Below are 22,407 nucleotides of genomic sequence, written 5' to 3'. Positions count from 1 at the left end.
CGAGCTTTATTTCTTGATCTCTTCTCGGAGCTGCCGAGGCTCCACCACTCGATCACAACCGGACTCAAAGCCGAGCTTCATTTCCGAGCTCAGAAGCCGAGCTCCAGTAGTTTGCATGGACACACTTTCACACTCAAATTTCGAAATTTTGAGTATGAAATTTGTGGTATTCGGACAGTGGATTCCGACGTGTATTTGACTGACCAAACGGTCGAATTTTGATACGAAAATTTTACTGAGTAAATTTCAAGGTGATTTCTGTGTCTCGTATAAATTTCAGCCCTTTTTGTCAAAAAATGAATTTTTGAAAAATGTTTGAAATCTACTGCGCAATTCTGCCAGTAACATGTGTTCTCGGCCAGAATGTTTCGAAATCTGTTTGACCGACCAAATGACCTCCGATCGATTTGATTCTTGAACTAAATGAAAATTTGGAGTGTCTTCTGAGTCTTGTAAAAATTTCAGCCTAATTGGACATCGTATGAATTTACGGTGAATTTTTCAAATGAACTGCGCAGTGCTGCTAGAATTTTATGTTCCGATCAGAGAGTTTCATAAATGTTTTGACTGACCAAATGACACGATTTTGGTGTGAAATTTTAACTGGGTGAACTTGAATGTGTCTAATGTGTTGTGACCAAAGTTTAGCATCATATGAGGAAGGATGAATTTTTGGTGAATTTTTGAAGTTTACTGCGCAATACTGTCAGAAATTATATGTTCTGACCAGAGAGTTCAATATGTGAAATGACTGACTAAATGGCGTGATTTCGATATGAAAATTTTCATGGATGAACTTGAATGTGTCCTCTGTATTGTGACCAAAATTTAGCATCTTTTGATGTTGGGTGATTTTATAGTAATTTTTACAAAACGGTCGCGCAATTCTGCCGGTTTTCTGTCTTATTAAAATGACACTTATTTCCAAGTTTAAAAGTATTATATGATGCATGTATGTCCAAGGAACGTGTTTAACAATGCGATCACGTGTTATACGTTGAAATATATTATGGTTTATTTTTCCACCTTTGTGACGAACGTTGGGTTGGGTAAATGGAGATAACGATGAGAGAGAAACAATAGGACATGCATGATAATATAAGTTTACGAAAGGCTGATTTGTGTTGTCGTTGGCAAGGGTGATTGAGTATACGTGAGCTCGAGGAACGAGGGTTGCCTTAAATGGATGTTGAATGGTTTAAGCAAACGAGGTGGGCTCTCTTTTACTAAACTCTTTTACGCTTTCAAAAGTATGATTATGGTGTAATAAGGGTGGTTTAAAAGTGTTATGTCATGCCATGGATTGTTTTGATTGAGATTATGTGCCTGATGCCTAGTTCGTATGAGTTTACTCCGTTAGGCTATATGGCTATGAATGAAACGAATTCGGGTCTGAATAGGGCCGCAAACCCTATCAGGCTGTGTACACAAGTGGGATCGTGAGCCGTCCTTGCTAGTCGGCCGGTCTCGTGGGCGAATAGTGTGGCCACACTTTGAAATATTTTTGTGTTCTCGTGATATTTCTTAACTACACATAAAACTCGAGATCACTGATATGGATGACATAACTGTTTTTATGAAAAAAAAAATTCGGCATGAGCCCATTGAGTACATCAAGTACTCAGCCCTGCATGTGTTTTCCCTATGTGCATGTTGAGCGGGATGTTGCGGTGGATGTTGAGTCGGCATAGGGAATATGGATGCGTTGTGTCTTCATACATAGGCGTCATCCTTGACTCTCTTTAAAACCTTATTTCCGCTGCTATATTTTTGAACTAAAATACTATTCTTTCAAGCTACTTGAGTCTTTCTTATGAACTAAAATCCTTAAATGATATTCTTAAATGTTTGTCCCTTGGTCACGATCGCCTCGTTTGTAACACCCCTGGGGTGGGCGGTCGTGACAGAGTGGTATCAGAGCTTCGTTCTTTCGCTCTGGTCCGAGAGTCTTCTTTCACCTTAAGTCTAGAATGGTAAACCTTAAACTGGAAGTGTCACGAAGGCTCAATATCCAAAGCATCACGCTCAACTAAAGAAAGTGAGGTATGTTTTAAGTTGTTGAAAGAATGTGAGATCGATGTATGAAATTGATGATGATATGATGAGGATGTTTTGGCAAGTGTACGCATGTGAATGAATGTTATACGTGAAGCTAAATTTTGATGATATGATTATGTGGAATATGAGTACGATTGACATGAAAATTTAAGCACGTGTTATATATGTGAACACGATGTTGTGATAGTATGATTATGTGAAGTATGCACATGATTGACAAGATGATCTAAGCACGTGTGGTATGTTGATCATGATATTGTTATGATGTGATTATATGGAGCATGAGCAAGACTAGTATGATGACTAAGTATGTTTTATATGTGTGAAAGTACTACAACGTGAGCATGTCAACATAGGATGATGGAGTGTTTTACATGAAGGACGAAAGTTGATGAGTTGTTTTGAGAATGTTAAAATTTTTAGAAAATAAATGAGTAATCTAAGAATGTTGTTTCAAACATATATGTGAAGTGCATGAGTGTTTTGTTTGGAATACAAATGTGTTATGAGTTTTGAAAGATTTGCATGGTTTGATATGTAGAAAAAAAAAATGGAAAAAGGATTTTGTGGTTGATGTTTTGTAATATTAATGACTCGTTGTCTAGTGGAGTTTGATTGAGGAAAAAAATGTTTATGTTGTGGAAAGTTGTTAAAAAAATTTGAAAAAAAAAATTTGAAAAAAAAAATTTGAAAAAAAAAATTTGAAAAAAAAAAATTAAAAAAAAATTAAAAAAAAAAAATTTCCTTTTCGATTGGAAAATTTAGCTATGGAGTGTGATGTTATATATGTTATGAGGTGCGAAGTATGAAGCGTTACCCTATGGAGTGTTTTATACGAGTGATGAAAGTTGATGTGAATGTATGTTTTGAGTTTTGAGTCAAAACTTTTACTCTAAAGTTGAAATTGAAATGTGAAAATTTTGAGGAAAGTGTGAGAGTCTGAAGAAAATTTTATTTCAAAAGTTTTGAATGATAATGTGAAGTGAGAAAGTGTTTTGCTTTGATATGTGAAAATGTTGTGTGTTATAGTACTTGTTGTGATATTTTGTTCTCTACGAGATGATGAAATGTGTCGTGAACTTAGAGTGCCGAAGATGTAGACCTAGTTGACCACGCGGACCGTAGTTCTAATTTGAAAACTCACCTATTGCTTTCCCGAGCAATGAAAACGAACGAGAATGAAAAGTGGGGCGAAATTTCCAAATTATCGAGATATGAGACTAGAGTATCGAGATAGAGGATGGAGACCAGTGGACCATGAAATTTTTCTATTTCTTGGAATGACGCTATGAACCTTGCATGCGAACATAGAGTGCCTAAGAAGTATGTTAGATTGAATGATATCGAAGTTAGTTGGTGACAACTGCAATATCACTTTTCCGAGTGATAGGACAAATGGAAATATGTGGTGTGAACTCGAACTTTATCGAATGATTACAAATTCAGAATTGTTTTTTTTTCCTGAATGACGAGAACAAGGAGAATGCGAAAAGACGTAGCATATGATAAAGAGTTTAAGAAAAGAAGAAGTGCAAACTGAAGAGATGTTCCAAATGAGAAATGTTCGAGGCAAGAAGAGATGTGAAATGATGTAATCCTACAACGGATGTAGAGATCATACCTGCGATCTAGTAGATAAATCCGATCTTCGGTCAAAAGTGGCGATGCGGCGAAAACGACCGTTATATCATGTTGAGAGCGCGAGTATAACTACAACGCTTTAAGAAAATGACGATTATCACGTGCAAGGAATATATGAAGATATGGCTTTCGAATACTGTTATTAGTTGTAACGACACGATGAATCTTAACTTGGAATCAACAGTTTCGTAGAACGATGTTACCATGTTCGGCCTCAGAAAGATGAACGTGAGAGTGTGACCCTCGTAGCTAGAATGAATGATTTTAATCAACAGTACTTACTTGGATTATAAGAAATTCTTTTTGGAATCTTTCAATTAACGGTGAGCCTTTGTCTAATTACGACCTTGTTTGACTCACAATTCACAATTATTGCACGTTATTTCTTTTCCTATATCGAGTCATGACTCACTTTCAGTTCTTGAAAATTTGTGGTTGCCTTCGTCATTTTTGGACATCTTGATTAGTAGTCTTCTTTGATTCATCTTTTGTAAGGATAATATTTTGACTTTATGAACTTCCGCCTTTGAGCTTCATTTCTAAAGTTGTTTGCAGTTATGACTTTCAGTACGATCCCATTCCCAAACATGTTTCTTCAAAGGATGGAATATTCTTCTTGGAACTTTTGTACACCTTTTTATTTCGTAACTATGCATGCGGCAAGTTCTTCCTTGCAGAAGTGAAATTTTTTTTAGCTCAGTTTCACTACACATATTGTTTCATGCTCAATGATTTTCTTTCTGCAACACCAAGTTAAGGCTATTGTGTCTCTTTTTCCTTAACGTGGTTGATCTAGCCGATCTTCCTAAAAAAAAAGTTCACTTCACGTTGGTTGCAACCCTGTGAATCCATTGATGTGACATCATTATTCAATAACATGATGTCGTCGAACCATGATCAGTGCTACCTCATGACATTTGTCTATGCTTCTAAATCCTCCCACGATTGACCATCTCGTGTCATGACATGTGTGAACCATCATTCATTGATTTTGCAAATTTGATTTGACAATTGAAATATCTTATTTGGCAGTCTACTATGTAATTTGAGACCTGATTCAGTTTCATCCTGTTTTCAAGGCCTATCTCATATTCTTTCGAGCTCTCGTCAGAAGTAAAGTTTCAACCTTTATGAGTTTATTTGAAACCTTAATTTCCAGAATGAACATGATCAAGATCAATGAAACTTAGACCCTGCCTTATTTTTTCAAACCAATTTCTGCAAGTTGGTGATGAGATCTAAAAGAGTCGAACTAGAAGTGTTGTTCTTGTTTTCTTGATTAATTCTACAACCTTTCTGATTAAGACACCTTCAGCAGTGTTGCTACAATTTTGAATTCAGTTCATATCCAAGTAAGACTGCATGATCAATTTTCGAGTTCTTGATACTAGACTTGGAGAAAAGGGAGGGGTTGAGCTTTTCGAATGCACACGGGGGAATAAGTTTCTATACTCAGACATGCGTAAAAGTGATGCACCAGCTAGAGGCAAATTTCTTTTCAAACCCCTGGCGACGAGCCGACTATTTTTGTAAGGGATTTCTTTAAATCGACAAACCTCTATAATCTCCGCATTGCAAGCAACCATGATGATAAGGAAAAGGCGTCCGGCGTATCTTGTGTACTTGAACGGAAAGGAAAGGAAGGAATTGAGAGTGGAAGAAGTGGCAGTAGTACTAGATTTTTTTTCTCGATGTGTTTTACAGAAGCTTTGTCTGAACCGCCAACCGACAGACAATTAGAGTTCACTATTGATTTGGAACCAGGGCCTGCGCCAGTATCGAAGGCGCCATACCGAATGGCCCCTAAAGAGTTGGCAGAGTTGAAGATTCAGTTGCAAGAATTGTTAGACTTGGGTTTTATCCGACCTAGTGTGACACCGTGGGGAGCGCCGGTGTTGTTCGTAAAGAAAAAAGGATGAAACGGTGAGAATGTGCATCGATTACCGTGAGCTCGACAAGATGACCTGAAGAATAAGTACCCACCGCCGAGGATTGATGATTTGTTTGACCAACTTCGAGGAGCGGGAATATTTTCAAAAAAAAATGGACTTGAGGTCGGGATATCATCAACTAAAGGTCCGATGAGAGGATGTACTTAAGACTGCTTTTCGCACTCGTTATGGCCATTATGAATTCGTAGTGATGCCATTTAGGCTGACCAACGCCCCGGCCGTCTTCATGGACTTGATGAACTGAGTTTTCCATGAGTATCTTTACAAGTTCGTGTTAGTGTTCATCGATGATGTTTTAGTATACTCAAAGAACGAGGAGGAACATGGAAGGCATCTGCAAACTGTGTTGGAAACGTTACGAAGGGAGAAGCTTTATGCCAAGTTTAGTAAGTGTAAATTTTAGTTGACTCGAGTGAACTTTCTTGGTCATATCGTGACGGCAAATGAGATTCAAGTAGACCCCGCAAAGGCTGAGACTGTGCAAAATTGGAAATCACAGAAAACGCCGAGTGAAATCCGCAGTTTTTTTTTGGGATTGGCGGGATACTACCGATGCTTCATCGAGGGATTCTCTAAAATCGCGAGACCAATGACTCAATTGTTGAAGAAAGGAATCAAAGCGGTTTGGACACCGGAATGCGAGGCGAGTTTCCAACGGTTGAAAGAAAAGTTGACCACATCACCTGTTCTAGCGGTGCCGGCAGCCGACAAGGACTTCGCCGTCTCTACTGATACATCAAAAGTAGGACTTGTATGCGTGTTAATGCAAGATGGGAAGGTGATAGCATATGCTTCCCGACAGTTGAGACCGAATGAGCTGAATTTTCCGACTCATGATTTGGAACTAGCAGCAGTAGTGCACACACTGAAAATTTGGAGACACCATCTCTATGGAGTCTGATGTGAGATTTCTACGGATCATAAGAGTCTCAAGTACTCGAGCAGAAGGAGCTAAACATGCGACAATGACGTTGGTTAGAAGTCGTGAAAGACTATGACTGTGGTATTCACTATCATCCGGGCAAGGCGAACGCAGTAGCCGATGCTTTGAGTAGGAAGAACCAACCACAATTAGCTTATTTCCTAACGCAAGAGGAAGCGTTGATTCGCGAATTCGATAGAATGAGATTGGAAATAGTAAAAGAGCCCGAGACAGTAGGAGGAAGAATAACGACGCTAGTGATCGAGCCAGACTTGATAACCAAGCTCATAGAAGCCCAACGACGTGATGAGAAGTTGGAAGAATTACGTGTAAAGGTGAGAGCCGAGAAGCTCGATCATTATCGTGAGGAGGCGGATAAGGTTTTGACGTACGATGGACGATTGTGTGTGCCGAGCGATGAGGCGCTAAAAGATGAGATTATAAGTGAAGCGCACGACACGCCTTATACTGCTCACCCCGGAAGTACGAAGATGTATCGAGATTTGAAGCAACGTTTTTGGTGGAATGGGATGAAAGGAGACGTAGCGTCACATGTGGAATGATGTCTAGCGTGCCAACAAGTGAATGCCTTACACCAGCGGCCATATGGGAAGTTGCAACCACTCGAAATTCCCGAATGGAAGTGGGAGCATATAGCCATGGACTTCGTGATGAGTTTGCCAAAGTCACATAAGGGCAACACTGCGATTTTGGTGATTATCGATCGACTGACTAAAAGCGCGCACTTCTTACCGATTAAAGATTTCCTATGGATCGGACAAATTAGCTAAGATCTACGTGAGTGAGATTGTACGTTTGCATGGAGTGCCAAAGACTTTGTGTCCGACCGCGATACGAAGTTCACGTCAAAGTTTTGGATGAGTTTGCAACGAGATTTGGGCACGCAATTGAACTTCAGAACTGCTTATCACCCGCAATCGGATGGACAGTCAGAGAGGACGATTCAAAAACTTAAAGACATGCTACGAGCCAATGTCTTAGATTGAGGGGAAAGTTGGGAAACTGTTCTGCCGTTGGTTGAATTCGCCTACGACAATAACTACCAAGCGACGATCGATATGGCTCCGTATGAAGCTTTATATGGCAGGAAGTGTCAATCCCCACTATATTGGGATGAAGTTGGCGAGAGGAGGATGTTAAGACCCAACGCTATAAAGGAAATGACCGAAATTGTGGATCAAATCCGCGCAAGGATCAAGGAATCTCAAGATAGGCAAAAGTCGTATGCTGACGTGCGTCGAACGGAAATCAAATTCGACGTTGGTGATAAAGTGTTCTTGAAAGTATCCCCGACGAAAGAAGTTGTGAGGTTTGGAATGAAGGGCAAGTTGAAATCGCGCTTTGTAGGACCATACGAGTTTATCGATGAAGTAGGTCCTGTAGAGTATCGTTTGGCGTTACGTCCCAGTTTTGGGAATGTGCACAACGTGTTCCATGTGTCGCAGTTGCGCAAGTACGTGTTTGACCCCAAGCATGTGATTCGTCAAGAAAAAGTGATCCTAAACCCCGACATGAGCTACGAGGAAAGGCCAGAGGCAATCCTAGATCGGAAGATACAAGAGTTGCGAAACAAGTCGATAGCATTCGTGAAAGTGTTGGAAACACCATGGTTCTAAAGAAGCCACATGGGAGTTAGAAGATGGAATTAAAGAAAAGTACCCCGAGTTGTTTATGTAAGACGATCAAATTTCGGGACGGAATTAAAGAAAAGTACCCCGACGGTTCCGGTTCCGGTTCCGGTTCCGGTTCGGAACCGCCGGTGACGGTTCCGGGCCGGTTCGGTTCGGTTTGGGGACCTCTATAACTCATGTCCAAAACTTAAAATGTTACAAAATTCGTGTATTATCGTGTATTAAAATTTGCTTTGGATTATATTTCAACTCTAACATATAATGATGTCACGTACACATCAGATTTTTTCTTTTGATGACGACACGGCGAGTGAAGGTCTTCGTTTTATTTCATATTTCACACAGTAATGTTCTTTGCCTTAACTCAGCACATTCCGTTTTCTTTCATTGAATTTGGAAGTTCAAATCAACTGTGACTTTTTTGTGTAATATACTTATTTCTTAGTTTTTGATTGGTTGAAATTTGAAAGATTGAATTATAGAGAGCAAAAATAGAATGGAACGAGAAGGCGGTCAACACATTTAGTGAAGATTTTCTTGATTCCAGCTTCTAGGAAAATTGTGTTGAAATAAAGTAAACAAAGTGGACCATGATTTTGCATTATTTAGCATGAAACATGCAAATTTAGGGTCTCTGTATAGTGCCACAAACTTGGTACTTAAGAGTTGTTGTGCATGAACTAGTTTTTCAATGGATATATGCATTATTGTCAAATACTCACAAGCAAAGTTATTACATAGAGACAGACGGTGATCTCTATCCCGGTGTAACGACCCGTTAAATCGTTACCTACACGAAAGAATAAACCACGTATCAAATACACTTTCGACAACAAATCGAGACGAAAAGTTGGATAAGAACCGCGTCACATCAGGCACGTTTTCCAAGTGGATAAGAACCACGTCACATCAGGCACGTTTTTCAACGCCGCATTAATTACGCGTCACATCGAAACGAAAAGACGTGAATTTTTGTCTTTTATGAAAATATTTTCTATAAATACAACCTCCTTTCATTTCATTTCATTTCTTTCGCAATCGAGAATCCGAGAGAGAGAAGAGAGAGGAGGAGCCGATGGCGGCGGATCCGCGACGGCGGATTCGTGGCAGCGGCGGCAGCAGTGAAGGGAGAGGGACGAATCGTGTCAACGTTTGTTTCTACCGTTCGTTTTCTTGATTCAAGAAGGTATAACTAAGATTTCCTTCTCATCTCCTTCATTGAAACTTTATTCTTGAATCCTACATGCATATAGAGGGTGTAGGAATCATAGATCGCAAAGTTAATCGGTGGGAAAGTGAGTTTGCTTCAGAACTTTGATAGTTATGCTATTGTTGATTAAGTTGTGTGAAGTTTGATTTGAATCCTTGGTAAATGATCTAAGTTTATGTGCAAACATGTTAAGAGAGTCTTATCAAGCATGATTGTGTGTTATAAGCATGAGAAAATTTTATTTGGATGATTGTGGAAGAAACTCAAATTTCGAAATTTTGAGTATGAAATTTGTGGTATTCGGACAGTGGATTCCGACGTGTATTTGACTGACCAAACGGTCGAATTTTGATACGAAAATTTTACTGAGTAAATTTCAAGGTGATTTCTGTGTCTCGTATAAATTTCAGCCCTTTTTGTCGAAAAATGAATTTTTGAAAAATGTTTGAAATCTACTGCGCAATTCTGCCAGTAACATGTGTTCTCGGCCAGAATGTTTCGAAATCTGTTTGACCGACCAAATGACCTCCGATCGATTTGATTCTTGAACTAAATGAAAATTTGGAGTGTCTTCTGAGTCTTGTAAAAATTTCAGCCTAATTGGACATCGTATGAATTTACGGTGAATTTTTCAAATGAACTGCGCAGTGCTGCTAGAATTTTATGTTCCGATCAGAGAGTTTCATAAATGTTTTGACTGACCAAATGACACGATTTTGGTGTGAAATTTTAACTGGGTGAACTTGAATGTGTCTAATGTGTTGTGACCAAAGTTTAGCATCATATGAGGAAGGATGAATTTTTGGTGAATTTTTGAAGTTTACTGCGCAATACTGTCAGAAATTATATGTTCTGACCAGAGAGTTCAATATGTGAAATGACTGACTAAATGGCGTGATTTCGATATGAAAATTTTCATGGATTAACTTGAATGTGTCCTCTGTATTGTGACCAAAATTTAGCATCTTTTGATGTTGGGTGATTTTATAGTAATTTTTACAAAACGGTCGCGCAATTCTGCCGGTTTTCTGTCTTATTAAAATGACACTTATTTCCAAGTTTAAAAGTATTATATGATGCATGTATGTCCAAGGAACGTGTTTAACAATGCGATCACGTGTTATACGTTGAAATATATTATGGTTTATTTTTCCACCTTTGTGACGAACGTTGGGTTGGGTAAATGGAGATAACGATGAGAGAGAAACAATAGGACATGCATGATAATATAAGTTTACGAAAGGCTGATTTGTGTTGTCGTTGGCAAGGGTGATTGAGTATACGTGAGCTCGAGGAACGAGGGTTGCCTTAAATGGATGTTGAATGGTTTAAGCAAACGAGGTGGGCTCTCTTTTACTAAACTCTTTTACGCTTTCAAAAGTATGATTATGGTGTAATAAGGGTGGTTTAAAAGTGTTATGTCATGCCATGGATTGTTTTGATTGAGATTATGTGCCTGATGCCTAGTTCGTATGAGTTTACTCCGTTAGGCTATATGGCTATGAATGAAACGAATTCGGGTCTGAATAGGGCCGCAAACCCTATCAGGCTGTGTACACAAGTGGGATCGTGAGCCGTCCTTGCTAGTCGGCCGGTCTCGTGGGCGAATAGTGTGGCCACACTTTGAAATATTTTTGTGTTCTCGTGATATTTCTTAACTACACATAAAACTCGAGATCACTGATATGGATGACATAACTGTTTTTATGAAAAAAAAAATTCGGCATGAGCCCATTGAGTACATCAAGTACTCAGCCCTGCATGTGTTTTCCCTATGTGCATGTTGAGCGGGATGTTGCGGTGGATGTTGAGTCGGCATAGGGAATATGGATGCGTTGTGTCTTCATACATAGGCGTCATCCTTGACTCTCTTTAAAACCTTATTTCCGCTGCTATATTTTTGAACTAAAATACTATTCTTTCAAGCTACTTGAGTCTTTCTTATGAACTAAAATCCTTAAATGATATTCTTAAATGTTTGTCCCTTGGTCACGATCGCCTCGTTTGTAACACCCCTGGGGTGGGCGGTCGTGACACCCGGGGCGTCCCTTTTGGACGCGTATGCGAGTCAGGCAACGGATGCAAATTGGTCGGGTGCCATTTCGATGCCTCAACCTGTTGTCCGCATGATCCCACACGCCTCGTTTGCATAGCCTTTAATTGCTTCACTTCATGTCTAATATCGCATGCTATGGTCACTAAATTTTCAAAAATCTGCAATTTTCAATGTTGATTTGCTCTTTATCAATTTTATTTATAAATTATTATTCCTTTATTATAAAATAATTTGATTTGTGTGTGCATAATATAATAGCACAGCCCCGTCTATGATACTCCACATTATGAAAAAACAAATCTAATATCACATCAAAGTGTGAAATGTGGTTAAGACTGCACTCATTTACTACAGCTAAAATTTACAAAATTCTTCTATAAATGTCAGTAGTTACATTTTCTACCTAACGGATTAGATTTTCCTTCTTCAAATATTTATAAATTATTTCAATATTTAAATTTTCGTTCTTTAAATATGTAGTATATAATAACATTTTCACTTCCAGCATACTAATAATTAATCATAATATAATACTACCATCCTTTAAACCTATCCATTAATTTTTCTTTTTACTTTAGAAAACAAAACAACTAAGAATTCAAATTCAGGATATGTTTTGGTGAAATTTCGATGAAACTAACCAAAAACGTGTATTGTTTTCTAAATAATTTAGACATTATATATAGTAAATGTTTCATGTCTTTTTAGATTTGGTTCAGTACGTGGCATTTGCACATGAATCGACAAGTGCTAAGATATATTAGTCGCATAATTAGTCAAACAATGGCACTAATATTCAATACATTCTAAGTCATATTCATAGCCATATTTCCTTGATTGACTTTTGATATTTGACGTGAAAAAATCAAATATCCTAATTTATTCATAAATTGAATTTAGAATTGAGAAACAAAAGAATAGAGTGTATCATGTGTAACTAAAATGTATTGACACTATAACTGGGCTCCGGCTTATAGAGTATTTGAATTTACACAAAACTAACACTTACAGACAATGACCACAAAAATATAATCCTTAATAAATAAATTTATTTATCATTTAAACTATGTCTCATCACTTTTTTAATCACAACATTATCTATGAATTACAAATAACTAAATATGTATGACCATACATGTCCAATTTCAGTTTTCACACAATATTACTTCAGCATTGAAACATGTATCTTGAACAATCTTTTACATAGTCAAAAATAAAAAAATTAAATCAAAATTGCCATCAGGCTGAGTTCTTCAAACACATAAATAAAAATACTTGAGCCCATCTCTAACCTATGTCAATACAATTAGCTATAAACCTAGTGAGTCCTCTTCCTTCACCTTTCCCTAAATGGAAAGTGTTTTCAATGGTGCTTCTCGATTTTGATTAAAAGATCAACTATAGTCGAACCTCAACTGCTTACTTTTGGGGTCTTGAGAAGATGTATGCTCTTCACGAATCCTTTGCCAAACTCACCCACAGCTTTTAGTGTGTCAAATAGATCTTTATCCTCGTCAATGTCATCTCTATCGTGCTTCTGCAGGCATTGGAGAGTCAGGGTTGAGAGACTCAGTTGCTTCTATCAAAACACAAGGAGATGATAATGAATAATAGAATTTCTTACCTTTGAACAGTTATTTCCACATGTAAGACCAATGGCGTCGCCTCCAAGAGAATCACACCAAACCTTGAACGTGTCGGGGAACTCTCTCTGCATCATGGCACAAAAAACGGCTCAATATGCATGGTCACAAAGACGTCGGTCAGCAAAAATGAACGTAATTTTGTTACTCGCCTCGATTTCGGAGATCAAATACTTTTGTGGATCGAAGCCCACCATCAGCTTGTTCTTCAGCTCACCCAAGTTCTTTTTCATCTCTTCAGGCAGTATGAAGGGTTGGAAGGCTTTGCTAGCATTCCCCCGTATGACTTGCTTGCCTACACAGAGTGACTTACAATTACAACCAGTACTGGATTGAGATTTTTACATATGTTGTGTGCAAGGTATGCAAGGATCCCTCCAACAACAAACCTAGGTTTACTTCGGATGGGAACAGAAGACGGTTTGGATGGGGGAGTTTATCCCTGTGCAGAAGAACTACAGCATTGTAGTTGTTCAGAGGCGTGCGGAAAAGGCGCTGCAAGAAAAACAATTGTATATTTATATTTATATTTATCCATCACAAAAAAAAGCAAACCAATGAAGAAAATATTGTGGGAGGATGGACTCACTTCCCATCCATAAGCATCAAGTTGATTCTTCATAACAACGTTGGTCAAAAAATTTGCACTGCTGGTTGCATATGCCGCCACTCTCTTAAGCTCCTGGCACAATCCCAAAACAAATACATAAATAAAATTCAACTTTGTAGAAAATTGTAATTGCAAACAAAACAGAGTTTGTAGAGCTACTAACTGCTGCTGTAGGCGATTGATTGGTCCAGGCTTCAGATTCCTTGTCATAACTAGCAGCCAGAAACATGGCAGGTTTAGCATTATGCATATTCCCTTCATATTGTTTTCTGTTTGACATGAAAGACTCCTGAACAAAGATAAAATGTATCAGCCAAAAATTGAACAAAGTTGCTCCAGAAATGAGAGTATATAATAATAAATTCTAATTGGCGCAGTTACATTGATCTCTCTGCCATCATCAGGAGTTAAATCGCCATTGATGTCTACAATTAAAGGAGAAAAACTCCAATCGTAATCTGACAACAATCGTAGGAATCTGCAAAAAATGAAAATACCAGATTCCGATTAAACAGCGGTACAGATATCCCAACTATTTGAGAATGTAAATGCAAATAATGTGACAACTAATCAGAACAGCAGTCAAAATATTCTTCATGTTACAAATGATGAAGGGCGCATAGTTCCTTTCAAAGCTAGTTTCCCAAATCTTTTCCTTCTTAGAGACTAAAACATCAAGTTTTGTAAGTTTATTAGACAAGTTTAACTACACATCAAGCAATGACCATATATAGGAGCCAACTAAACATCAAAAAGTCAAACTACCTATGGAAGCTATAAACAAATCCAGTGAAGCAAGGAGTTGGCAAATAATTAAAACTGCGTCCACAAAAATGTGAAATGTGTTTTATGTTATGAAGAGAAAATCAACCTCAGAAATCCAGTTATCCTGGAGCATGGGGGTCTGAAGGGTAAAGGCTTCAAAAATAAGTGTGCAACCAAAAGCTCAATAGCCTCTTCAGGTAATGAGTTTGATAATAGATGTGCAGACACCCAGCGTTTCGCAAGCCTACAAATGGAGAGGAAGAAAAGATTACACATATGTTGTGAATATAAAAGACTGGGATTAAAAGAGGCTAGTTCTCAGGGGAGAGGGCAGAAAAAAGTTTACCTAACAATAGGCCCATAAATTGGATAACGGCCTCGGAATCCATCAATCATGCTAGAATGTTGACCATGAAGAAAAAGTTTTTTATCTGCGGATAGAACATGCTTTGTCTGGCCACCTACAAATAAAAAAAGAGTTGAAGAACATTCAAAAACCCAAAATGTATTAACTGATCAGGATAAAAGGATCCCTTACCAAGTTTTTTCACCAAGCTTAAACCTCTCTCATGCAAAATTTTGAGACGGAATGCATACCCAGAAACAAAAATATCTACATCATCCTCTGTAGCTGTGCATGTGATCCCAAACTTCGAGTGAAGGCTGTCATGCAACCAATCGGATAAATTAGTTATACATGCTGGTATAGTAACAGATATCAAATCAATACCAAGTACCAACCTTTCTGCAATTCTGAGAAGGAAAGCAGTCTTGGTCTTCTCCATAGCTAGCTCATCCATAGGCCAATTTCCAGAACCTTCCAGCTATTATGAAATAAAAGTTAATATTAAAAGTTGATGCATAAGAAACCTAGACATAAATAAACTTTTCTTGCCTGAATCATAACTTCTAAAGGCTGTACACATGTTGCAGTATGCTTTTCCAGCTTTATTCTAGCGCTTTCCTTATTTGCTAATGGATGTGGAACAGGGGGGAAGACTGACGTCAACCTAAATGCTGTAATACATGTAAGCACAAAGCAATTCGTTAGAACAGAGGAGTAGTGGAATGCTCTTAAAGAAACAGATATGGAATAAGTTAGGAGAAGAGAAGGGAGAGAGATCAGTTATATTGATGGTTAGGAACTTGAAATTTCTTTCCATTTCCTATTTTTTAAAAGTTATCACTGCAAGTATTAGAACTAAATATGCCATTGGACCCATGTTTACACTACAAAATTGGATCGGGAAGCACCACCTTAACCAGTAAGTCCACTCAAGAAAGCAAAAGGATGGACTCCTTGTTTGGCAAAGCTTGAATCTATACTCTAGGGGGACTGATAATTGTATAGTAGTTTAGAAGTAGAAATTGCAATATGCTGCAAAGCTAAGGGCTTCCTTCCATGTGCAATCCAAAATAAGGGACTATTTCGGAATACAGAGCCTAAGAAGCTTTCTTGCCCATGCTAAGCTGGGATCAGAGGATTCACAAATTCTACTCTGCAAAAAGGAAATACTCTAGTTTTTTACTTGGCTATTATAACTAAATCTCTATATTTGATAAAGGTATCTTTGGCAAGCATGTGATCCTGTGAGAGAAGCATTACATGGGGTGGGGGACATTAAACTGGGGGGGGGGGGGGGGGGGGAATGTTCATATTTGATTTATCTCTTTTAATAAAGATCTTTGACAAGCATGTGAACATGGGAGAATTGCAACATGAGGTTGGGACATAAATCAGGAAAAGAAACCTGAATCCAGAGGTTGTACACTAGATATCCTTAGCGGAATGTCATCAAGAAGTCGCAGATGCTTCGACAGGTCATCATAAGCCTTCATTAAACTTCCAGCGTGGGATACAGGATCTGAAAACAAATTACAATTGTCAATGATTTTACTTTCTTCAAGCTTCTAAAAACCATTAAAAATAACTAAGAAAGGCAACACCATACCTTTGTTGCCGAGGCGAAGTACAAAATCAAGTTGATCTACAATAGTAATGATATTTTGTTTTGGAAGGGACAGATGGCGCATAAGAACATGCTCACATATTTCCTTTAAGATTAGATGTTTTTCCCATGCTTCATGCTCCCATACTAAAATCAAGGATATGCGTGAGAATATCATTTTATTATCATCAGTACTCCAAATCAGCAAAAGAAGCGACATAATTCCTTACCTGCAACTTCAGCAATTTTACCATCACGGAACCATCTGAGTGTAGCTTTATCCCCCCAGAAATTTCTAAATTCCACAGCCTATTGAAACATAAATATCAGGTGAGGAAATGAGCTGAGTTGAAAACGAATATATACATGCTATCCTACCACAACAATAATATAAAGTGATCACGGAGAAAAAAAAATTGATGTAGAGAATTGTGCACCACCTTATCTTTCTCTTCAGGACTTGGACCCAGAACAGCCTGTTTGAAGGCTTCCTCCACAGATCCAATTGTGATCCCAACAAATAAAGGTTCACCATCAAGCATAGATAAACCCTAAATGTTTAAGCAATTTAAACCAAGTTTGAATTAATTATGTCCTTTAGGCACAATAACTGAAGTTTATCAGGTACTCTATAATAGCTAATTAGCAGCATACATTCTCAAAATTGCAATCGGAAGCATTTCTCCAGATTACTCTAACGAGCTTGGTTCTTCCTCTCAGTGCTTCATCAATGACACACAGTACCCTCTGCTCATAGGACCTCCAACATTCATCATCCAAGCAATATCCAGAAACATGGAAATCATGGTTGTCCTTTAAATTCAACCTAAAAGGTTACAGGTGAATTTGCATCAAACTAATAATTAGGTTAGATGTGAATTTTCATCAAAGTTTACATCATAATCCAAAAGCAATATTGCATATGAATTCCCCTATCTATTCCATCACAAAGATGCTGGTTTTTTTACTCAAAGGTATCATTCATTTGCAGCTTCAGGCATGAGATGATTACGCTTTTTGATTTTGCCTCTTCAACTTTGAACCTTTGAGATCAAAGAGGCCAACATTTACTACTTAAAAAATGGCAACTTAGCATTCTGCTTTCTTGGCACAAACAGATAACACCTGGTTAAACAGTACTAAATACTAATATAACATGACAGCTGTTTGCCGATTGGAAAAATTGTACAATGCAGTTGTTTAATAGCTGAATTACAAAAAAAAAATCAATGTCATCATAAAAAAGACACCCACATACATGTACGTGTTTCAAAAAAATTTACCTTATGCAATAGTCATATTTGGCAGGATAATCAAAACTGGTCATGAAAATCTCATCAAAACCTTCATACTCACATTTATCCATGCAGCTTAGCGCTACGGCAGCCACATCACGTAGCTAAATACAAAATTTAAGATCTCTCATGTCAGCAAAACATGACATGGATATGCCAAACGCAGATTCAATCACAAAATGAAAGGTACCTCTTGGAACCCACTAGGTGACATGCGGAAGGCCGCATTGTAGTTGCCACATGGATCACAAATCATAACTGGAAATGACTGCAACTGTGTCTTCCTCTCCTGTAAATCCAAAGACGAATTGAACTACTACCATGATGAAGTGAAAGAAACAAAAACACTTCTTAAAAAAATATTGTCTAGTATAAGTAGGAGGGAAAGATAGGGATTGTTTCCTGTAGAGATTCCCTACAGATTATATTTTAGTTGTTATTCTTCGAGTTAGTAGTTTGTTAGAGATAGCTTTTATATATATCTATTAGAGTTAAGAGTCGAATTAGGAATCCTATTTCATTTGTGAGTTTGATAGTAGATGTCTAAAAATAGGGCTTATGTTCCCACATTTTAATTGTCCAATTATATAGTTTGAGTTGGTACTATTCTGTGGCAGCCTCTTTGGAGAATTTATCTTTTGTTTATTTCTTGTTATCTCATTTGATTTCTTTGCTTTTTTCTCTCTCTTTGTTCTCAATTCCAGCTAGTTTCTAGAATCCTCACTCTTCTTCTCTATCAGGGACCACAAAATAAGTATAGGAGCCGAAGCTATAGGAATTTTGATAAAGAAGCCATCTTGTACATGAGAAAAAATATTAGTCATAAAGGAGAGAGGAAGCAATATCATATTGTATTACAAACAAGAAGCATCATCCACAAAATAATAGCTTCGCAACAAAATAGAGGGCACAAATTTATGCAAAAACGTCTTACTTACACATATAGCCACTTTTACAACAAGTGAAATTTGCACAGGTATCTCACAAATTCAAAGTTCAAATAGTTTATTAGATGCTCTACATGTCTAGGAGTCTTGCATAATTCTAACTAGTAACTAGTAATTCTACAGGATTTAGCACAAAGTCTCATGACTAGCTAAATTCGAACAAAAATGATAACTGGCAGTCTGGGATTACCGTGTAGTATAGATTGAGGTGAGAGGTGATTAGTTGCAATTGAGATTGAGCATAATACCTTATTTGAAACATTTCTTTCACTTTCAGGTTGAAAGAAAATTCCACTATCCCATACTTTGGAATTGGCTGCAAACAACACAAAGCCAGTTATTAGATGCTTTAAAATGCACAATATTTGGTAAAGTCTGCACCTGCAGTAGTGCATATGGTTATCATATCATATGTCAGAATTTTGACGCTCATTCTTCACATGTTAGACAGTAAAACCAATAGCATTTAAATGTATTGATAAGGAACTAAACTTTTAGGAGAGCTAAGCACTTGATGCATCTTCCCAAAATAAGAAGCAAAGTCATGTCCAAGAATCAAAATGAAAATAATACCATCTAGTCATCTACTCTCTTATTGATAAGTACAGAATCAATGCCAAAGAAGGAATCCGGAATTCACGGTAAATCATGCTAGAGGAAGAACATTTGCATTAGTTATAAAAAATGCATATACATTATAAGGTAGCCGGGAGTAATATTTTATATACCAATGAAGTCCAGAGTGATGCGCAATATCTGCATTGCATTCATTTCACTACTGATTCTATTTTTGCCCGACTTCGTTACAAGGTACGCCGTAATTACAGTAATCATGAATCCACTAAGGCAGTCATGGACATACAGAGAAGACTTCCGAGCCCAAACCTATATAGCACACCAAAATACAGTGCCCATGCTTAAAAAATATTCCATCACTAAAGCAAAAGAGAAGAAAAATAGAATGGAGAAGTTACAAGAATAATAATCAATAAACATTATCAGCTTATCGTACTTTCAAAAGGATCAATGCCTCCCCCAATTCCTTGCATCCTTTAAAAGTTCTTTTAACAAACTCTGTGTTTTCCTCAATAAACATGTCCTCCAGAATACTGTTGTTGTACTTCGGGGTTGCTATTAAAAGAAAGGATTTCACAAAGTTATGATTAATCATTTAAATAAAGTAGAAACTTTTCACAGCTATAATACCTTGATTCTGGGAGCGAATGTTGTTCCTCTCAAAGCTCAATTTAGAGAAGGCGAAAATAGAGGGTGCAGTTGGAATTATTTTCACAGTAAATGCTATATTATTGGATAGTTGCACAGCTGAACAATTGACATGCTTGTAATTCATTAGTAACCTGACAGAAATCATCAGCTATAATGAAAGCATAAATAACATTTACTCAGGTGTCCGTACCTGGATAAACAACCAACACAGGCTTGCGTGCCTCATTATGGAAAGCTGACCATTCTACACCTTTGATGAGAGGAGATGACTTTAAATGCTTCTTGATTATACAAAGATATAGAAATCTTTTCGCATGGTAACGATAGTTTAGATAGTCTTTCTCATGGAAGCATTCCTGTCAAGAAACATAAATAAGAAAACTGCGGCAAATGCACCCAGGAGCCTTCACTAAGCAAGTAAGCATGGCTTACTTGAAACATCAAAGAAACATTTTTTTCGTAGTTTACGATAACGATTGCATAACAGCTTTCAAGGAATGTATTGTAATTCTTCTATCTTTCTACAACAAGAACCATATGTTCAGATATTCTTAAACTAAAGTTAATTAAAACATTGTGGTGTAAAATTGATTTACCTACAGCTTAAAGAGACTAGCTTTGCCTATTTGTGGTGAAAAATTGAAAATTAAGAACCTTAGGCAGCCGAAGAAAAAGATCCACGTTAACATCTGGCCTCGCAGCGCATTGAAACGAATAACTCCCTCCAATTTCAACTGACTTTGGCTTCCTGAACTTGAAATCCACTTTATCAGCCCCGACATCTCGAACAAACCTCGGTGCAATATCTTTGGTAACCTAGTCAAATTGCAGCAAAAATTAAATTAAAAACAATAATAGGAGCACCACAAAATTCAGTGTAGCAGCAAAATGAAAGTTGAGCTGTCCAGAATGTTACCGGAAGGCCGTCAGAATTGCTATCAACGGCGTCTCTGATGGCTGAGACGACGCTGTCTACGATTGAAGTGTTTTCTGGAGAATAATCCAGCTGCACCTCCTTCAACAGCTCCCTAAACTTCAAATTGGTGGCACTTTCATTGATTTCTGCTACAGAAGCCATTACCAATACCAACCAACTCTAACGTTTCCCTTGAATCCTCTATCGAATCCGACTTCACCGTAGCAATCAAGGCGAATTGTATCTGTATTTTGAAACGAAAAACAACAGCAAAGAATAATTGAATTAAGTTTATTTCGCGGCGCTGGTTTCTAACAAGGTTAAAGATATTTTATTTATTTATTGAATGGGTTGGGCTTTCTTTCCTGGGCTTGGTCACTAAATGAGTTTAGCTGATGAAGCCTCATTTGGACAGAGGTCTGACTTAATTAATGGACTAATAAACTTAATTATTTATTTCAATTATATTAAATTAAATTATTTGGACAGGGGTCTGACTTAATTAATGGACTAATGAACTTAATTATTTATTTCAATTATATTAAATTAAATGACATCCCAACTTCAGTTACCAACAATGCAACATGATCGTTTGGACTGCATGACCTAAGATTGCAAAGTAAATCTGTATGTCTACTGTTATTTTGTAAAATGTTAATGGTATTGTACTACTAATAATTAAAATACTCAGAATAAAGTTACATGTATACCTTAGCTGACTGCGTTTTCAATTTTGTTTCGATGCGATGTAATTTACACTATATTTGTTTTTATCAAAGTCGATATTATTTTTATATTTTATTTTGAAATTGTATTTGCTGCTTCTTCATTTACAATTACTTAGACCATCTCCAACAGTATTGCAAAATCTAAAATGCAGTAGAATTATACCTCTCATTATAGGTTTTTAAAGAAAAAATACCTATCTTTAGGTTTGCACTAAATGTGTACCAAAAACACTTTCATATTTTGAGTTATTGCATTTAAGTCCAAATCAATTTATATTTATCGAAATAGAAGAAGAGAAGGAAGAGAATTTAAAATACAGAAATTGAAAAACTTAAAGAGAGAATGCAGCGGCATGGAGAAGAAGAAGATGTGAAATAATAACCTAATCTAACCTTATTAATATTTGATTAGTTATTAAATAGTGGGCCCATATTAGTATTATATTATTCAACATAATTGATTTTTTTTTATTGTTTTACTAACATGAGCCGTTATTTATTTCAATACAAAATCAAATGTTATTAGATAGTTATTAGATAGATTAAATAACTGATGGTATATATAAATATATGGAATCAAATATTTTATTAGGTAATTAAATATTATACGTACATTACTAATTAAATATATATGGAATCAATTATTTTATTAATTAATTAATATTATTCAAACTAAATATGCTATTAAATATAATAAAAAATAGTTAAACATTAGTAATTAAAACGATACATAATATGGAAATTCTAAAATAGAGAAACATAAGCCAAATACATAAGTTTTATAGTGTTTTTTATGGTATTTAAATTTTCTAAATTTTATAATTTATTATTTAATA

General features: G+C 36.9%; 1 protein-coding gene across 1 annotated transcript; it reads right to left on the bottom strand.

Annotated features, from left to right (window-relative positions):
* Nucleotides 1-12,640: 12,640 nt before the first annotated feature.
* LOC121797948 (nucleolar protein 6-like) lies at nucleotides 12,641-21,138 on the bottom strand. Its single transcript, XM_042196732.1, has 26 exons — nucleotides 20,844-21,138; nucleotides 20,582-20,743; nucleotides 20,118-20,283; nucleotides 19,907-20,023; nucleotides 19,713-19,831; nucleotides 19,429-19,585; nucleotides 18,949-19,016; nucleotides 17,944-18,042; nucleotides 17,742-17,857; nucleotides 17,113-17,284; nucleotides 16,899-17,009; nucleotides 16,689-16,767; nucleotides 16,462-16,605; nucleotides 16,261-16,374; nucleotides 15,405-15,526; nucleotides 15,251-15,333; nucleotides 15,048-15,172; nucleotides 14,856-14,970; nucleotides 14,616-14,753; nucleotides 14,126-14,222; nucleotides 13,908-14,033; nucleotides 13,724-13,816; nucleotides 13,524-13,629; nucleotides 13,287-13,429; nucleotides 13,116-13,202; nucleotides 12,641-13,028 (listed from the first exon to the last, which is right to left on the bottom strand). Exons 1-26 carry the CDS (start codon nucleotides 21,003-21,005, stop codon nucleotides 12,903-12,905), a joined length of 3,147 nt encoding a protein of 1,048 aa, XP_042052666.1. The 5' UTR covers nucleotides 21,006-21,138; the 3' UTR covers nucleotides 12,641-12,902.
* Nucleotides 21,139-22,407: the final 1,269 nt, after the last annotated feature.

Source organism: Salvia splendens, chromosome 4, assembly GCF_004379255.2.
Source record: "Salvia splendens isolate huo1 chromosome 4, SspV2, whole genome shotgun sequence".
In the NCBI taxonomy this organism is placed as follows: Eukaryota; Viridiplantae; Streptophyta; class Magnoliopsida; order Lamiales; family Lamiaceae; genus Salvia; species Salvia splendens.
Note: the sequence above shows the minus strand (reverse complement) of the source record. Positions and strands in the feature narration are given on the sequence as shown.

What these genes read in the sequence shown, in the direction of transcription:
- LOC121797948 (XM_042196732.1), bottom strand. Translation starts at nt 21,005, where the DNA reads ATGGCTTCTGTAGCAGAAATCAATGAAAGTGCCACCAATTTGAAGTTT. An exon ending in CATTCGCTCCCAGAATCAAG is followed by an intron (nt 19,832 to 19,906) that starts GTATTATAGCTG and finishes TTCTTTTAATAG; the next exon opens with CAACCCCGAAGTACAACAAC. An exon ending in AAATATGACTATTGCATAAG is followed by an intron (nt 17,285 to 17,741) that starts GTAAATTTTTTT and finishes GTAACCTTTTAG; the next exon opens with GTTGAATTTAAAGGACAACC.